Here is a 17202-nt window from a genome sequence, read left to right on the forward strand (position 1 = left end):
GAGAGTTGAGTGTGCACGTGGGAGAGAGTTGAGTGTTCATGTGGGAGAGAGTCCTGTAGACGCTGAGTGTTCACGTGGGAGAGAGTCCTGTAGACACTGAGGGTTCACGTGGGAGAGAGTTGAGTGTGCACGTGGGAGAGAGTCCTGTAGACACTGAGTGTTCACGTGGGAGAGAGCTGAGTGTTCACGTGGGAGAGAGCTGAGTGTTCACGTGGGAGAGAGTCCTGTAGACGCTGAGTGTTCACGTGGGAGAGAGTCCTGTAGACGCTGAGTGTTCACGTGGGAGAGAGTTGAGTGTGCACGTGGGAGAGAGTCCTGTAGACGCTGAGGGTTCACGTGGGAGAGAGTCCTGTAGACACTGAGGGTTCACGTGGGAGAGAGTTGAGTGTTCACGTGGGAGAGAGTTGAGTGTTCACGTGGGAGAGAGTCCTGTAGACGCTGAGTGTTCACGTGGGAGAGAGTTGAGTGTGCACGTGGGAGAGAGTCCTGTAGACGCTGAGGGTTCACGTGGGAGAGAGTCCTGTAGACACTGAGGGTTCACGTGGGAGAGAGTTGAGTGTGCACGTGGGAGAGAGTCCTGTAGACACTGAGGGTTCACGTGGGAGAGAGTTGAGTGTTCACGTGGGAGAGAGTCCTGGAGACACTGAGTGTTCACGTGGGAGAGAGTTGAGTGTGCACGTGGGAGAGAGTCCTGTAGACACTGAGTGTTCACGTGGGAGAGAGCTGAGTGTTCACGTGGGAGAGAGCTGAGTGTTCACGTGGGAGAGAGTCCTGTAGACGCTGAGTGTTCACGTGGGAGAGAGTCCTGTAGACGCTGAGTGTTCACGTGGGAGAGAGTTGAGTGTGCACGTGGGAGAGAGTCCTGTAGACGCTGAGGGTTCACGTGGGAGAGAGTCCTGTAGACACTGAGGGTTCACGTGGGAGAGAGTTGAGTGTTCACGTGGGAGAGAGTTGAGTGTTCACGTGGGAGAGAGTCCTGTAGACGCTGAGTGTTCACGTGGGAGAGAGTTGAGTGTGCACGTGGGAGAGAGTCCTGTAGACGCTGAGGGTTCACGTGGGAGAGAGTCCTGTAGACACTGAGGGTTCACGTGGGAGAGAGTTGAGTGTGCACGTGGGAGAGAGTCCTGTAGACACTGAGGGTTCACGTGGGAGAGAGTTGAGTGTTCACGTGGGAGAGAGTCCTGGAGACACTGAGTGTTCACGTGGGAGAGAGTTGAGTGTGCACGTGGGAGAGAGTCCTGTAGACACTGAGTGTTCACGTGGGAGAGAGCTGAGTGTTCACGTGGGAGAGAGCTGAGTGTTCACGTGGGAGAGAGTCCTGTAGACGCTGAGTGTTCACGTGGGAGAGAGTCCTGTAGACGCTGAGTGTTCACGTGGGAGAGAGTTGAGTGTGCACGTGGGAGAGAGTCCTGTAGACGCTGAGGGTTCACGTGGGAGAGAGTCCTGTAGACACTGAGGGTTCACGTGGGAGAGAGTTGAGTGTGCACGTGGGAGAGAGTCCTGTAGACACTGAGGGTTCACGTGGGAGAGAGTTGAGTGTTCACGTGGGAGAGAGTCCTGGAGACACTGAGTGTTCACGTGGGAGAGAGCTGAGTGTTCACGTGGGAGAGAGCTGAGTGTTCACGTGGGAGAGAGTCCTGTAGACGCTGAGTGTTCACGTGGGAGAGAGTCCTGTAGACGCTGAGTGTTCACGTGGGAGAGAGTTGAGTGTGCACGTGGGAGAGAGTCCTGTAGACGCTGAGGGTTCACGTGGGAGAGAGTCCTGTAGACACTGAGGGTTCACGTGGGAGAGAGTTGAGTGTTCACGTGGGAGAGAGTTGAGTGTTCACGTGGGAGAGAGTCCTGTAGACGCTGAGTGTTCACGTGGGAGAGAGTTGAGTGTGCACGTGGGAGAGAGTCCTGTAGACGCTGAGGGTTCACGTGGGAGAGAGTCCTGTAGACACTGAGGGTTCACGTGGGAGAGAGTTGAGTGTGCACGTGGGAGAGAGTCCTGTAGACACTGAGGGTTCACGTGGGAGAGAGTTGAGTGTTCACGTGGGAGAGAGTCCTGGAGACACTGAGTGTTCACGTGGGAGAGAGTTGAGTGTGCACGTGGGAGAGAGTCCTGTAGACACTGAGTGTTCACGTGGGAGAGAGCTGAGTGTTCACGTGGGAGAGAGCTGAGTGTTCACGTGGGAGAGAGTCCTGTAGACGCTGAGTGTTCACGTGGGAGAGAGTCCTGTAGACGCTGAGTGTTCACGTGGGAGAGAGTTGAGTGTGCACGTGGGAGAGAGTCCTGTAGACGCTGAGGGTTCACGTGGGAGAGAGTCCTGTAGACACTGAGGGTTCACGTGGGAGAGAGTTGAGTGTGCACGTGGGAGAGAGTCCTGTAGACACTGAGGGTTCACGTGGGAGAGAGTTGAGTGTTCACGTGGGAGAGAGTCCTGGAGACACTGAGTGTTCACGTAGGAGAGAGTTGAGTGTTCACGTGGGAGAGAGTCCTGGAGACACTGAGTGTTCACGTAGGAGAGAGTTGAGTGTTCACGTGGGCGCCGCAACTGCATTGCTCGCTCGCTCACGCCACTGCTGGCGGAAGAGCCTCAACTCCAGTGAACTCGCGAACGTATTTGGCCTACTCTTCCACGTCGGCCAAACGTTTGGAACGATGTGCGCACCCACACTGTGGTTGTGACCCCACTGACCCTGCCGGGTGGACGAGGCAGTATTTTTTGGTGGGGGGGGGGGTGAGAAATGCGCCGAATGTTTCGACTCCGGCTCTGGGAGAGGGAATCACGGCGCCGCAGCACGAAACGAGATTCCGAGATGGAATCTCTGCAGCATGAAACGCAATTTCCAGGGTAACTCCCTGCGATGTCACCCACCTACCGCGATTTCTGCGAGTTCATATTTTCAGTGCGGCTCAAGTCTCCGCGTGTCGGTTCCTCGCTGCAGTCGAGACACGCGTGGTGCCCCGTGTGCGGAGAGTTGTCCTGACTACGCCACCCAAGTTGCCCAGACTACGCGACCCAAGTTGCCATGATTATGCAACCCGAGTTGCTCCGACTACTGCCGCGGTTGTTGTTGTTGACGACCCAAGTCTGTGCGCCCGACGATTCGCTGCCTGCAACTCGACTGCCGTTCGGCAGCACTCGGAATCTCGGGATTAGTTGTTAACCCCCCAGTGCGCTCGCAGGAGCATTAGCGACGCGCCTGCAGTGGTCGTGCAACTGCGGAACTTACCGTGTATCCCTTGTTTAAAAATCAGATCACACAGAGGCGGAGGCATGTTGACAGTCAGACCCATCGCGCACCACGGCAGCTGCTTGTTCAATGTCTTGTTCTCCCCGAGCCCTGGCATGCTTTGGGGTTATATTTCTGCCCTGGGGGTCTACCCACGGGATACTGCAGTGGGCTGCTGCTACTGCTGCTACCGCTGCCGCTGCTGCTGCTGCTTAGATTGACAATCATTCGGTCGTTTCCGTAGAACATTGTGCGTGGCACCCGTGTACACCGTTGGACAAACGCGTGCACAATGGCGCAGTTTTGTGAGCCCACATGCAGCGCCTGAGATGCCACAGCGCTCGTCAAATCCATTTCTAGCCCACTTCTCTTTCTTGGAGCTGCAAATGCGTGAAATAAACTACGATGGTTTTCTCTTGTCAAGTGCTGGGGGCGGTGTTTGTTTGTGTGTGGAGTATTTGTAAAGCACGAGTGCTGGCCGGTGTTTGCATGGCAAGGGCTGCTATACTAGGATGGCGTGTGAGGAGCTCTCTGTGTGGGTGCGTTTGCCTGCAAGGACGAAACCTTTCAAACAAAAGTGACCACTACGTACGTCGGCTTTCATACTCGTCACTTGATAATTGAAGTAAAGGACCTGATCCCGCTTTACGATGAGCCAGCGGATCAGTCAAGTTCAAGCGTTTCTAAGGGCCTGCCAATAACGACGGGTTATGATGATGGATGACGGTCAGCGGTGGTGCTCGCCCATCGGGGGACCTACACAGATGTTGTTTTTGGGGGCCGCCTCTTTCAATGCACGACCTGCGAGTGAGATGGAAAAGAGAGGGTTCTTCCTGGAGTATACAAAGTGCAGATTTTTGGTTAATCCATTGCTGGATGAGTGCCTTCCCACGCCGCGTGAGTCGATGGGATTGCTTGCCCAATGGAGAATCAGCCAAACGCTGGCAATGACGAACCCTCCCCCGGGAATGACTCATCGCAGCCGAGCAAGATGAGCAACAAAACACGCGAACAACAAGAGCGCAATGCGACGATCACTCGTTTAGAATGCTCTGCAAGGAATCGCGATCGCCTGGGCAGAGCGCCGCCGGACCTGGGCACGGGCTCCGGCGCTCCGCGGCTCCCCGCGTCCCCGTCGCCGCGCTCCGGTGCCGCCAGCCCCGGCTGCTCGGGGGCCTCCTCCACCTCCTCCTCCACCTCCTCCTCCTCCTCGCCGGTTCCGCACGAGAATCCGGGCACGGAGTCGGAGAGCAGCGACGCGGCGCCTGCGCCACCGCGGCCACGCAGAGAGGGGCACGCGCGCGTCACCTCCTTGTCCCCGTGTCGTCAGATTTGAGCAATGAAGATTTTTTTTTTAAAGTACTCAGAAAACATTAGTATATTCTGTACGTGTATAATGAATGTACATTGCGTGAAGCGTGTTCATTGCGATAAAAAGCACAGTTTTGCTTTTGCAGTGATTCATCCAGAAATATCCGCGGAGCCAAGTTCAAGGCGATGGAGCCATTCCTTGGGTTAAACATGTTGAGAATTCCATCTTCCGGTCTGACGTTACTTTAATGGGAAATAATTAGATTTAATAAATGTACGACTCTGTTTTTTTACATTAAACCGATGACCCAGTCTTGTCTAATTTCCATAATTAGTCCACAAGTGGCTGTAGGATCGTTGTATAACCAATTGTTTAATTCCACTCTCAGTGCCACGAGGCGTGCGCAACTAATTTCACGGCGAGCCCATTTTGCCGTCATACGCAGCTGCAACTGCAGTATAATTATCACAATTTTCGCACGATTTTAACGACTACGCGCGTTCACTCGTCAAATGCAACGCTGATTGCTTTATTGGCCGCACATCCATGACTGTAAGAGCCAACCCCGAGGACTGGCTGAGCGCTTCCCCAGTAATAAATAGGTGTGTAACAATACAGCGATTCGCCAATTAATATTGATTATTACGCTCACAACACACGCTTAAAATCATGTGCGCAAGAATCTACCCTTTCCTATCAAAAACGATGCCAAAGCTGATGATTTGCGTACGCTGTTTTTAGCCTGAATTTGTTGGCTTGGCTCAGACTTGGCTCAAAGCCATGGCGCTGAACTTAAGCCGGCTCTGACCCACGGTCCCTGCCGTGCTCATACAGAATTCCTGAGCCTGAACCGAGCCACGGCTGAGCCGCTTCTGCGTCTCCGGGAGCAACCGAGTGGCCCAAGCCTGTGGTGGGCCTCGGAGGGAGACGCCGAGAGGCAAGCAGTGACTCAGAATACGGTCCTTAGGCGAATGAAATAGAGCCGTAAATATGAACCAGTGGCATGGCCATTGTAATAAAGTAAACAATACAACCGAGACGTGAAAATTAGACAAACCCACCCTTAATCGTGGCCCTGAATCGCATCAGTGCATTGCACCGTTGGGAGTGGAGTAAATTGCTGCATATTGATACTATTGATACTATTGATACTATTTGAAATGTATCCTTGTTTTTCAACTCGGATTTTAATTTCAGCTGGTGCTGTCTGGGTTGAGTTCCAGAATGTATTTCCCTGCCCAGCGAGTTGGGGGTTGGGGTTCGGTGAGCTTCCGAATATATTTAATTAGACATCCACCTCTAGGTTCCAACCATCATTGCCATTACAACATACGAGCTAACGAGTCCTGCCATATCAGCCACAGTGGGTGGAAGTCTCCACACCCCATGTCGGTCAGTGGCGGTTGTCGAAGGAGCTGAAGACGCGGGCGCTTGTGACGCCGCTCGCCACCGCCGTGAGCCAGGGCCGGGAATCGAACGGCGCGCTCACCGTTCATTCCCACGTGGTACAAATTCTTAGGGGGCTTCATCTAAGTCCGAGGTTACGGTCTGCAGCCCCTGAAGCCCTGAAGAAGCCCTGGCTGGCATCGATGCCGAGGAGACGTCCGCGCGGTGCGCCGCGGGCAGCCTCTCACCAGTGCCAGGTTATCCTCCTCGTAGCAAAAGTAGCTACACAAGTAGCGACTACACAAGTAGTAGCTACTTGTGTAGTAGCTACATGTGGAGCTACGAGCCCCGCACTTTCAAGGGCCCCGCGCTAAATGCTTTCAATTCCGGTTTAGTGATTCTGCACTTGCTTTAATACTATAGTACTATACCGCTTTCAACTTTTATGAACGACTGGGTGTTTAATGTTAGCGATTTGTCGTATTATCTGGCTGTATAGCAAATAAAAAAAATGCAATTACTTTATTGTGCAAGTATAAAATCAGTGTTTTAATATGTATGTGTTTGTTTTTATTTAGGGCCCCTTTATAACATCATATGCTACAGGCCCCGCACTAGCTTAGTCCGGCACTGCCTCTCACCCACCCCGCCTCTCACCCACCCGCCTCTCACCCACCCCGCCTCTCACCCACCCCGCCTCTCACCCACACTGCCCTGGCCGTCCAGCGCGCCCCCGGGTCCCTCCGGAGCGTTGGAGGATCGCGGCGGCGTCTCGGGCCTCTGCTCGGCGCGCTCCAGGCGCGGCAGCTCCGCTGCGAGCAGCGCGGGAGGGGGGCGGAGGGGGCGGAGGGGGGGAATTGGCAGGGAGTTGGGGTTGTTGTGGGGTCATTGGGGAACATCTGAGTCGTGCGTGTGGGGTGCGCGTGGTGTGGACGTTGGATTATTTGGGGGATGATTCAAAAGATGGGCCTACAGACGTTGACATTGCACACACGCAGGAGAAAGCCACATGGTTGGAGGTGCCCTTAAACTACCAAACTGTATTCCTTATACCTCATGTAAAATACATCTTACTGTACTCTTGCGTTTTACTGAAATGTTAAATAATTAATGTTCTCATTAATAAGGCTTTGCGCAATGAGTGTAAGTTGTGACGCGCTGCAGTCTTCGCTCCCCGCTGTCGTAGCGACAGAGAATGAGCCCGCGGCGCGAGGAGGAAGCACGCGTGCGACGGGAGACACTCGATCCCACACAGAGAGAGAAGATTGTCTCCGTAACGCCGTCGCCTGGCCCCTCGACGCCCACGGTGAAGGAGTCTTTCACCCTCTGTGCGGTGATCCAACAACCCTCGCTGCTACCTGCACGGCGCTGGCTTCGAGCCCAGGCGCAGAGCCACCACCGCCCGGCTCACGCCGTCATTTTCCTCGGTGGCCTCTCTCGCCTGCATTCACAGTTATTTCATAATTGAAATGTTGAAACCAAACTCCCCTATAAATCCCCCCATAAATAACAAAAACCACATGCCATAACAGATTAAAACAGAACAAGTGACGTGTTTGGACAATGCCCTTTCTTAGTGGTCAGGTATTCACTGAATCCACGACTTTTACACTCGTGATGTTTTCCCCTTTGGGCGGTCTCCTTGACTCACGTCCGCATCGAGGTTCTATAATTGTCCTTCTGGACGGACCACTGGCAGGGCGAGCATCACGACGTTGTGCCTGTCGATAGAAGCGGCCGCATCGGCTCTCACCGCTCGCTGCAATGCAGGAGAGGCATTCGCCGAGACGTGGACTCCGCGGGGAGATGGATGCGGCGCCACGCTAATTGGGATTGTGAGGGCGGTCACGTGGTGTGGCAGATCCCCCCGAGTAGCACGCGTTGAAAGTTCCGCATGCTCCGGGTTGATGTGGCGCCTCTGATTGGTGCGATAACTTTGAACGCCGACGGCTGGACGCGCATCAAATGACGCCCGGTCCCTGTGTGCCTCGGTGAGAGTCACGGCCGGCCCCTGCTAGGGCGGCTGTACAAAGCCGAGACGACACGCGACATCCCCCCCCCCCACCCTCGTGCCGTGCAGACGAGCTAGCCCGCTGCAGCTTCTGACTCATCGTGCAAAACACATTTCCGTGGAAGAAAGCGGCATCAACTTCACTCAACTCATGAAATGCATTTGGACTCAATGTTAAAATAGATACAGCAATATAGACATTGTCTCGTTTTACTTCTGATGTCATTCCGAAATATATTTTAACCGCATCAGTTCTCTCCCGAATGCCAAATCGATGGAAGTGTAGCGGTGCACTTGGGGTGCTCCAACGCACAGTGCCCACGTGGCCACCACCCGCCCCACCCTTTGCACCACAGCGCGCTTGATTGCAAGTCCACGTAGCTACTCTACTCACTGTACTACAATAATGGCACAGATTACAATCAATATGTATTCTCCTTTTTAGTTTTAGCTGTTCACGTGCACCCCGCTGGATGTTTCGATGTTTGAAGAGGTTCCAATCTGGTATCCCGAGGTCGCCGGTTCGATACCATCAACAACAATGGCTCAAGTTTCTTAAATTCCACCCCTCCAACTCTGTCCACCCACACAACAGCGAGGTTGATCAGCAGTCCGAAAGAACGAATCGAATGTTGAAGAGGCACCTACAGGGATTTAAATACCACACACGAGAGAGAGAGAGAGAGCGCGAGAGCGAGAGAGGATTAGACACAACTATGCCAAACAATTAGGACAAACAATAAGAGATTAAATCAGCGACACCAACCCAAACGTGATTGAAGACGTCACGTCAATGCAGTTAGGAGGGGCGCGTTATACCCAAGTCCCACAAGCGGAGGGAGTTGCTATTTCGCCGTCGCTTGAATGGAACCATCTGCGGTGTACATGCTAAAAGAACAAGTGTGTGAGGATTCGTACAAGCGTGTGGAGTTAGACGAAATTAATTATATTTATTACACATGCCCTTTATTTTCTCGTTTCTAAGTGTGCCTTTATTTTTGGCTGCCTAAGCCCTTGGGCGGCTACACGGCGTGCCGCTAACCTTTAGCTTTCCCATATAAATCATATAAATGATACATTACAGTGACGACTGCTCCGTCTGTCAACGCCCTTTCCAGCAGCAGCAGCAGCGACGGAGATGAAAATCGCGACGGCTCTGTGGCATGTCTCTGAGCTCCACACAAAGTCAGCTCCAGCTGCCCTCGTCGCTCTTCGAATGCGGTACAGGATCTATTCAATCTCTCTGTGTCGAGACCGATCGATAGTAAACGGTGACGATAATAATCATCGTCATAAAAAACAACGTCACGTATTTATACAGGGACGCCTCGCTTGATCGAAGACTTTCAAGAAGGGCCCAGATTTGGAATGTTTGGTCAAATTATGTCAAGTTATTAGTGATCTGTGCGTGTGCGGAAACCATATCTACAAGGGTGAGTCGCCAGCTGGTTTGCTGTCCACCCCACAGTCCAACGCGTTTGGAAGTCTCACGGCGCAATATCGCGTCTAGGAGCAGCCACGTCAAGAGGCTCCGCACAAACTCTGGGACACAGACACACACTCGGGGCCGATCGGAGTGAGAGGCGGAGTTGAGTTGTGATATCTCGAGAGAGAGAGAAGCAGCGGCTGTCAAAGGCGGAGGAGAAAGTCTTGAGCCTGGGCTGAAGAGCGGCTGGGAGTTGGCGGTGCAGGTGACTGGGGCAGGGAGTTCCAGGCGGCACAGGAGAAGGTTCGACCACCGTTCGGGCAGCAGTGGCCCGGGCCACGTGGTGCGAGCACACAAGCAGGGCACGATGAGAGGGGGGGGGGAACCCCAGCAGGAACGATACAAGGCATGATTTAAAAAGAACTGACGACAGTGTCGTAATCGATGCGAGATGGAGCTGGGAGCCATTGGCGGGTCGATGGAGCGAGTTGGTGTCGCTGACGAGTGAGAGGTCCGACGGCTATTTACACATTTTCCTGAATTTGTAAAATTCCATTCGATTTTAGAAGCTAAGCAGTGTTGTGCTTGGATGACGGACTGCCTGGGAATGCCAGGTGTTGTAGACTTGAGCTGCAAGGAGACCAGGAGGTAGCAGTGCGATAATGGTTTCTGAATTCGATCTGTGTGGAGCTCTGAGTGTTGTCTCCTCATTTTCATGTTCTTATCCAGTAACTCTGGCGTTCTTCCGCATTATACTCAGCTTTGAATTGGTCGAAACATCCCAATGCAGGACCATCGTGACAAAGAGTATTGATGTCCATCGAGGCTTAAACTAATGCTTTTGAGAAAAAAAACACTCCCAGAAGGCCGTGTGGCTCATGGAATGTGATAAAAGGTACTTTCACTTGTTAAACGTAGCGCCAAATATGGGAAGTAGGCGAATTGTTCCAGCCAATCACAAAACCTCGATTTCGCCGATTAATAACCAAAGCGAATTCAGACGTCCATGAGCCTATCCGCTAGCCCACTCGTGATTATTATACCTTTATTAGGGAAGGAAAATAACTGTGGGCAGGGGAGGCCGCGTAAGAGGGAGAAGGGCGGGAGAGAGGGGGAGAGGGCACTGAGGGTGGAGGAGGAATGCAGGGAATGCGCGCGATCTGGCTGGCGGCAGGGCGCCGCGAGACGAGATCGCGTGGGGGGGGCCCTTGAGGAGCGAGTTGGGGGGCTGCGACTCCACAGAGCCCTCTCCGCCTCCACCCTGTCCCATAACGCGACGCGGAACTTGGGACTAATATAGTCTGCAGCGCGCGACCCACAGCACATCACAAGTTCCTCAAGCCAGAAGCTCGACACGCATGCCACGATCAAGGTGGAGGCGCCATCAGTCGCGGTGGCTCTTGTTGGCACAACGTTGGCTCGTTCTGCCAGTGAGCGCAACCCGTGGTTTGCGTGGCCCGTGTCACCGAGCTAAATTATTCACGCTCGTTGACGAACCTTCGCACGTGTAGCTAGAAGCTAGGGAGTAACTTGCGCTCAACCGCCGCTTGGGAATTCATCCCAAAATTGTGTTGAGGTTAAAATGGATGTCGTGCTTCATTAGATCCAAATGTGAACGCAACAGACGTCACCATAGACCACCTCGTGCATGCGTCGCAGGAATAACCGCGGCACTTTGATATTGGTGGTCTTGGAGGCTCTTTGGCCATACTTCACCACGCTGGTCACTGTAGTCAGTTCGGGTCCGTGAAAGGGAGGTGGTGTCACTCGGCACTTGAGGGTAGCGTGGTGCTCTAACCACTGCGCCACCGCTCTCCCAACATTCTTTACCTCATTGCAAATAGCCATTGCCATATGAATTCAACTCTAACCACTTAAGCGTGTTTTCTATTTTAAAAAAGCACACTGCATTGTCCTTGAGTTGAAAAGTGAAACAAATCTACTGATGCTTTAAAATCCCTAAGTAGACAGTGAGCGCGTTGGCTGGTGAAGACGCGAGAGTGACACGGGACATTTGACGACCCCCTCACATCACCCGATACGCTCACGCGCTCCGGGAGTCGAAATGCACCGCCTCTTGTAATCCGCGAAAGTTCAACACTGACGAAGTAATGTTTTATATTTACGCGAGACAACAGACGTGTTGATTAGAAATACCAACACGATCACTCTTTTAAAACATGTCAATCGAACGCTGCTAACACAGCCCTGTGATGTGGTGTGCGTTAGCACGTCTCTCTGCGTTGGCACATGGCACATCACAGCGCCGTGTTAGCACATGGCACCGTGGTGTGGCTTGGTATTCGCCATGCCACTCGCTACGCGCGCTGGGAGCTTCTCCAGGACATGGAGCGAAACGTCTGACATGCGCTGTTATACTCTCCTATGTGTTTTCTAGCTATAGCTCGTATTGTCCGACGTTTCGCTCCACGCGTTCTGAAGATGTCTCCAGCACGTGAGGCTTCACAGCGACACGTGGAGCGAAACGTCGGACATCGCGCCGAACAGCAGACATCTATCCAGCACAGCTACGAAGCTGCACACAGTAACACAGTAACACAGCACTCTCACTGAATGCGCTGCTGGCTGTGGTGGCCGGACCACAGCGGAGGGCGTGGAACAGCGCGTGTCTCCTCGTCCGAGGGCAGGTGTCGTGGACTGTGAAGCTCTCTGGAGCTCCCTCCTCGTCCGCCTGCCCGCTGCGAGCTCAGGCACAGCAAGCTCGCCGCTTTGCCGTCGCGACGCGCCCCGTACCTCTCCACTTCCTCCGCCTCATGCTGCCGTCGCGGGCATTGCCGGGCACGGCCGGGCGCTGTCCACTGCCCGCGGGGTGCTGAATCCACAAAGCTGCCACTCCACGGTCCTCACTCCGTACGGCGCACGAATGTTGTAAGAGTGTGAGTGTGTGTGTGCAAGTGTGCGCTGTGCAAGGCGCTGGTGGGGCTCAGGCACAGGCGTGGTTTAACTGTATCAATATGTGAGCGAGATACCCCGCCCGCCCGCACGCCCGCGCGCTCTCTCGCTCGGCAAAGGGCGAGGAGCAGATGAATGAAAAGACTGCGAGGGCGGGCGGGCGAGAGGGAGGGAGGGAGAGAGGAGGGAGCAGGAGGAGGGACGGGGAGAGACGGGATTTCTGCTCTCGTGACGTCAACACGCCGACCTGTTATAAAACAGCAGCAGCAGCAGTCACCCGGGCGACAGTCAGCGCCCAACAGCAGCCTCGCAGATTGTTGTAGCAACGCGGCGGCCTGTGCGTGCAGAGCGACGATGCGGGCGTGTGGAGGAGGCCCGCGTGTCTCTCGCGAGTCCGGCTGCGCGCTCTGGTGTGCACGTGTGGCGCACCAGCAGCAGCACCAGCAGCACCAGCAGCACCAGCAGCACCAGCAGCAGCAGCAGCACCAGCAGCAGCAGCAGCAGCGGCATTGTGTGTCTGCTGCGTTCTTGCGTGTTACCTACATCACAGCGATGCTGTTGCCAATGTGAACAAGTGTCGTGAATGAATGGAGGTGATTTGCCATCACTAAATCTGCACCATGAATAAAATGAGTAATTATAATAAAGCCGAATTCAAACCGAGGTCGTGTGGAATGTTAAAGTCCCCACAAGGATGACAGCACACAAATATGGTCGATCCAGAATTGCTATGGGGTGAGCGGTGGCGCAGTGGTTGGCACGATGCACAACGATCTGGCTACTCGAGTTTGATTCGCGGCCACGGATAATAACATCAGTGGCGAGTGATATGTGAAATAATCCTGGCGCTCCGCACCCTGTCTACACTAACCCAGATTGACCAGGGTGGTGAAGTATGATCATCAAACAACTCCCATGACTTGGTATGCGCGGGGAAGCCTTCATCCAGCAGTGGATTGACGACGGGTTGCAAGCAAGCAAAGCTCACGCCACTACGCACAATCATCATATTGTTAACGTATTATTTCAACATGTGTTTCAGTAAAAATATATCCCATTAAGAGAATAATTAAGCGTTAGATATAATTATAGCGCCATTGTAACATTCACAATGCATTGCTGTGATCGAACTGCCCCTCACTGACGCACGTGTTGATGAATAATTATGATGATTCTTCATCTTCATCGGCAGGTGAGCGAGTGCTCGGTGGGATCGCGTCACACGCTCGCTTGCAGCGCCGCAATCAATTGTGTTGACCCTCCTCCTCCTCCGCCTCACCGCCTCACTCCGCCACCGCGCACGGCTCTTCCCCAACTCTCCATTCTCTCCTCCTCCTCCTTCTCGCCCTGCCTGGCGCCGGCACCAGCCGCTCGGATCGAGCGCCCACGCGCGAACTCTCCGTGCCCCCCGAGTGCTCTCCCCCACCCACCATCATTCTCGGCTCTCTAATTGGGTGGGGGTCGTTGTGGGAGCGTCAGAGATGCCTTTGGCCATCGGCTGTCCCCCTCCCTCTCTCCCTCTCTCTCCCTCTCTCCCCCCTCGTTATTCTTCACTCGACTCCACGCTGCCGCCCTCGTTATGTCTCCCCCACCCACGGAGTTAATATCCCCACCAAGTGTGGCTGAGGCTGACCGCTGCCCTCATTTGCCCCGTCGGCTCCCGACGACTCCCCGGCAGGAACATGTTGTCACTGTGTAAACATCAACGTCTCTTGGCCAAAAGGCAGTGTTGCGTGTTGCAATCCCTGAGCCAGAGATGGAAGTTCCACATGCATGCGATGCCGCTCAGTGTCTCCGCTGTGTAGACGAGTCTGCACCGTCGGTCCCTGGCGAACTTTCCACAATTCGTGACGGTGAACCAAGTTAACCCTTCCCGACCCTGAAGTCAAACCATTCCCACTGGCAGCCAAATGTTCAAAGCGCATCGCGCCTTCGGGCACCACCACGCCGACCTTCTTCCATAAATGGGCAGATCTCTGATTGGTGATTTCGTCCCGTGTCAGATAGTATTGTTGTTGTTCTGCATTGCAGCGCCACCCGGCTTAGCTTCTGAGGTCTGCCGAGGTGTGAGCCGCGCGTGGAGGAACAACGGCGAGGGAGCGGAGCGCGGCGCTCGCGAGCGAACTCCCTCGAGTCTCGGCTGTTCGTGTTCTACTCAAACAGTGGTCGCAGTCGTGAGTGGCGCGGGGCTGGCGGCGAGTGCGGTGCGAAGGGCAGAGTGAGCGCACGCGCCGAGTGGCACTCTAAAGTAAAAGACTCGTGGCACATTAAACATTGTGTTTTGCAGATTACGCAACACGCGCGGACACGACGCCGCTATCAACAGCGCACCTCCCAATTGACGGATTTGTCACGAATCTGGAGCACAGGCAGATTCAGGGGATTTGATGTCGAGTCGAGTTTGACGGCCTCCTTAAGCTCGCCATCCATCATATAACTCTGACACGTCGCGTGCGTAGGTCACACGTGCCCTCTGATTCTCACGTGCTCGACGCCGTGCACGCATCTTCTCGACTAGATTATTAATCGATCCGAGCCTATAGGTGTATCGGCAGCGTGCGAGCTGCATTCAAATACAATGTATTTGCAGTACTGTAGTCTACGAACATATGTCGTTCATTCGCTTTAAGATGAGCTGCATACACCGTAAGGTATTGTTTACGTGGTGGCATGTTTGGTGTACCGCATTTGTGAAATGAAATGATCGTTTTAGGGTGCAGAGTGAGCGCTAGAGGGCAGTGCAGCATCGTCCATTCTGCTCCACTTCAACAACCCACTGAACGAGCGTGGTGAAGTATGGTCAAACAACCCCCTTTGTCTGCACAGGGTGGGGAGGCCCTCATCCGGAAGTATATTGATAAAGGGGTGCACACGTTTATGAGTTTGAATTTGCAGACTTAATAATACCCTTTAGAGTGCAATACAATATATATTAGTAAAATGATACTCATTCAAGGCTGTATTATAGTATGAATGTGATTTGAATTGTAGATCTGATCGACGCACCGATTCTGATCATATTCCGTGGAATCAAGGATGGGATCGATATTGTTTAAAATCCCATTTTAGATCCAAAGCGTGTGATGTAAATAAACCCCCCAACCACAGAATGTGCACACAGCAACGAAGACTTCAACCATGGAACGATGCCTCAATCGTTGTTCTATTCCAACAGGAGGCCAACCTGTTCATTATCACGCGCGTGCAAAGAGTGCACCAAGACCATACGGACCCCAAGCAAACCACTGCAGGCCGCACTCCTTCAACGGAGCAGGAACAGCAACACGACACCAACTCTCTCCCGATGCCCTCTCGTGGCCAGCAGACGTCGACAGCGGCGCCGAGCTGCTGAGCGCATCGCCATGCGCGCGCCAGGCGGACTGGTCCACACGGACCCTCGCCCACTGCCACTCGTGACCCCTCCCGTGACCCCTCCCGTCCATCCTCACCTCGCTTGAATGACCCGCTGTGCGACACACACACACATGTGCAGTGACGTAAATGGAGTCGCTATGGCGTTTAGCGCCAGCTACTGAGAGAAGAGTGCAACTGTGCGTGTGAGAGCCTCTCTCTGGCACCAGAGCACGTCTGGCATGGAAGGGGGCCCCAGGTGGCATGGCTCTGGTGACAGTCAGAGAGAGAGGGCAGTTGAGGACGTGACAGTCTGGGCGAACCCGAGAGGACACGTGACCAGGACAGGATAATGAGGGCCTAAAGGTGTCGAGAGGGACACGTGATGTATGGCCCAAAACCTTATAGGAGGATCTAGAAGGAGGCGTGGCCGAGGGCGGAGCCAGGCCACGCCCAGGGGCATAAAGGGGAGGTCCCGAGAGCCGATCGAGGCTGTCTGTTGGAATGGAACCCGTCGGTGCTACGTCTCTTCGATCCTCGGTCTTCGGTCTTTACGCTCCGCATCGTGGGTCAGGCAGTGTGTTACTGACTGACCCGGTTATGTAGTTACCCCGTTGTGGTCTAGTTGTACGTTATGTAGTTACCCCGTTATGGTCTAGTTGTACGTTATGTGGTTACCCCGTTATGGTCTAGTTGTACGTTATGTAGTTACCCCGTTATGGTCTAGTTGTACGTTATGTGGTTACCCCGTTGTGGTCTAGTTGTACGTTATGTAGTTACCCGGTTGGGGTGTGAGAATAAACGTATTGCCTCCAAGTTCAAGTGTGTGCCTCCGTGGAACCCACTGCGCGTGTACCGGGCTAGTGAAGTATGCTGGTGGCAATTTGCATAGACGCCAATCCCGTAGAGAAGTGGGATTTGCAGATCGCCCCACCACCAAGCACTGCACTTCTGTGTTTGGCAGCCATGCATGATCTCAAAATGTCACTTTTTTAGTGACTGAGCATTACACAATGCTACTGATCCTTCCCTAATTATCAATTATTTACTGATTAATTACCTAACCCTGTTGGTTACAAAATAGCCAAGCAGATGCACCTTTCACATATCCATCTCTCCACGGATTTCTTACACGACTCATCAGCCACATCACATTCTCGGAATTTATCATTTCTGCGGCATTTTTTCTCGACAAGCAAACTGGTCGCTTTCGACATCCGCTGTCGCATCAGCAGTCAGGCTTGCTGGAATCACTGCTCGTGAACTGTGCCTCTCAGAGACAAGCACCCTCACGCTGCGGGGTCCTAGGTCCGAGGAAGACGCTACATTATATCGCAGTACATGGCTGTAAACAACCACAAGCATCACTGTGGAAAATTATATCGCGGTACATGGCTGTAAACAATCACAAGCATCACTGTGGAAAATATAAATCAGAATTTTTTTCGCAGACGATGTCTCGTGCACATATCTGCATTTCCAAAAAAAACAATCTTACAAACTCATATTAGGGATGCCCAGCCACCTCGGTTCAAAATTGGCCATCACTACACCTTACGAATTCGTCGTGGGGCAGTGCTATTG

General features: G+C 53.5%; 1 protein-coding gene across 1 annotated transcript in view; it reads right to left on the reverse strand.

Annotated features, from left to right (window-relative positions):
* LOC144726806 (oxysterol-binding protein-related protein 9-like) overlaps positions 1–12334 on the reverse strand; it is a 45427-nt gene extending 33093 nt beyond the window's left edge. The window contains exons 1-3 of the mRNA XM_078605723.1: positions 12109–12334; positions 6622–6729; positions 4313–4484 (exon numbers count right to left, since the gene is read on the reverse strand). Of these exons, the coding sequence (XP_078461849.1) occupies positions 4313–4484; positions 6622–6729; positions 12109–12130 (302 nt within the window). The 5' untranslated portion in view covers positions 12131–12334. The remainder of the gene's footprint in view (positions 1–4312; positions 4485–6621; positions 6730–12108) is intronic.
* Positions 12335–17202: the final 4868 nt, after the last annotated feature.

The sequence above is a fragment of the Lampetra planeri genome, chromosome 24, assembly GCF_965212315.1.
Source record: "Lampetra planeri chromosome 24, kcLamPlan1.2.h2, whole genome shotgun sequence".
Lineage (NCBI taxonomy): Eukaryota > Metazoa > Chordata > Hyperoartia > Petromyzontiformes > Petromyzontidae > Lampetra > Lampetra planeri.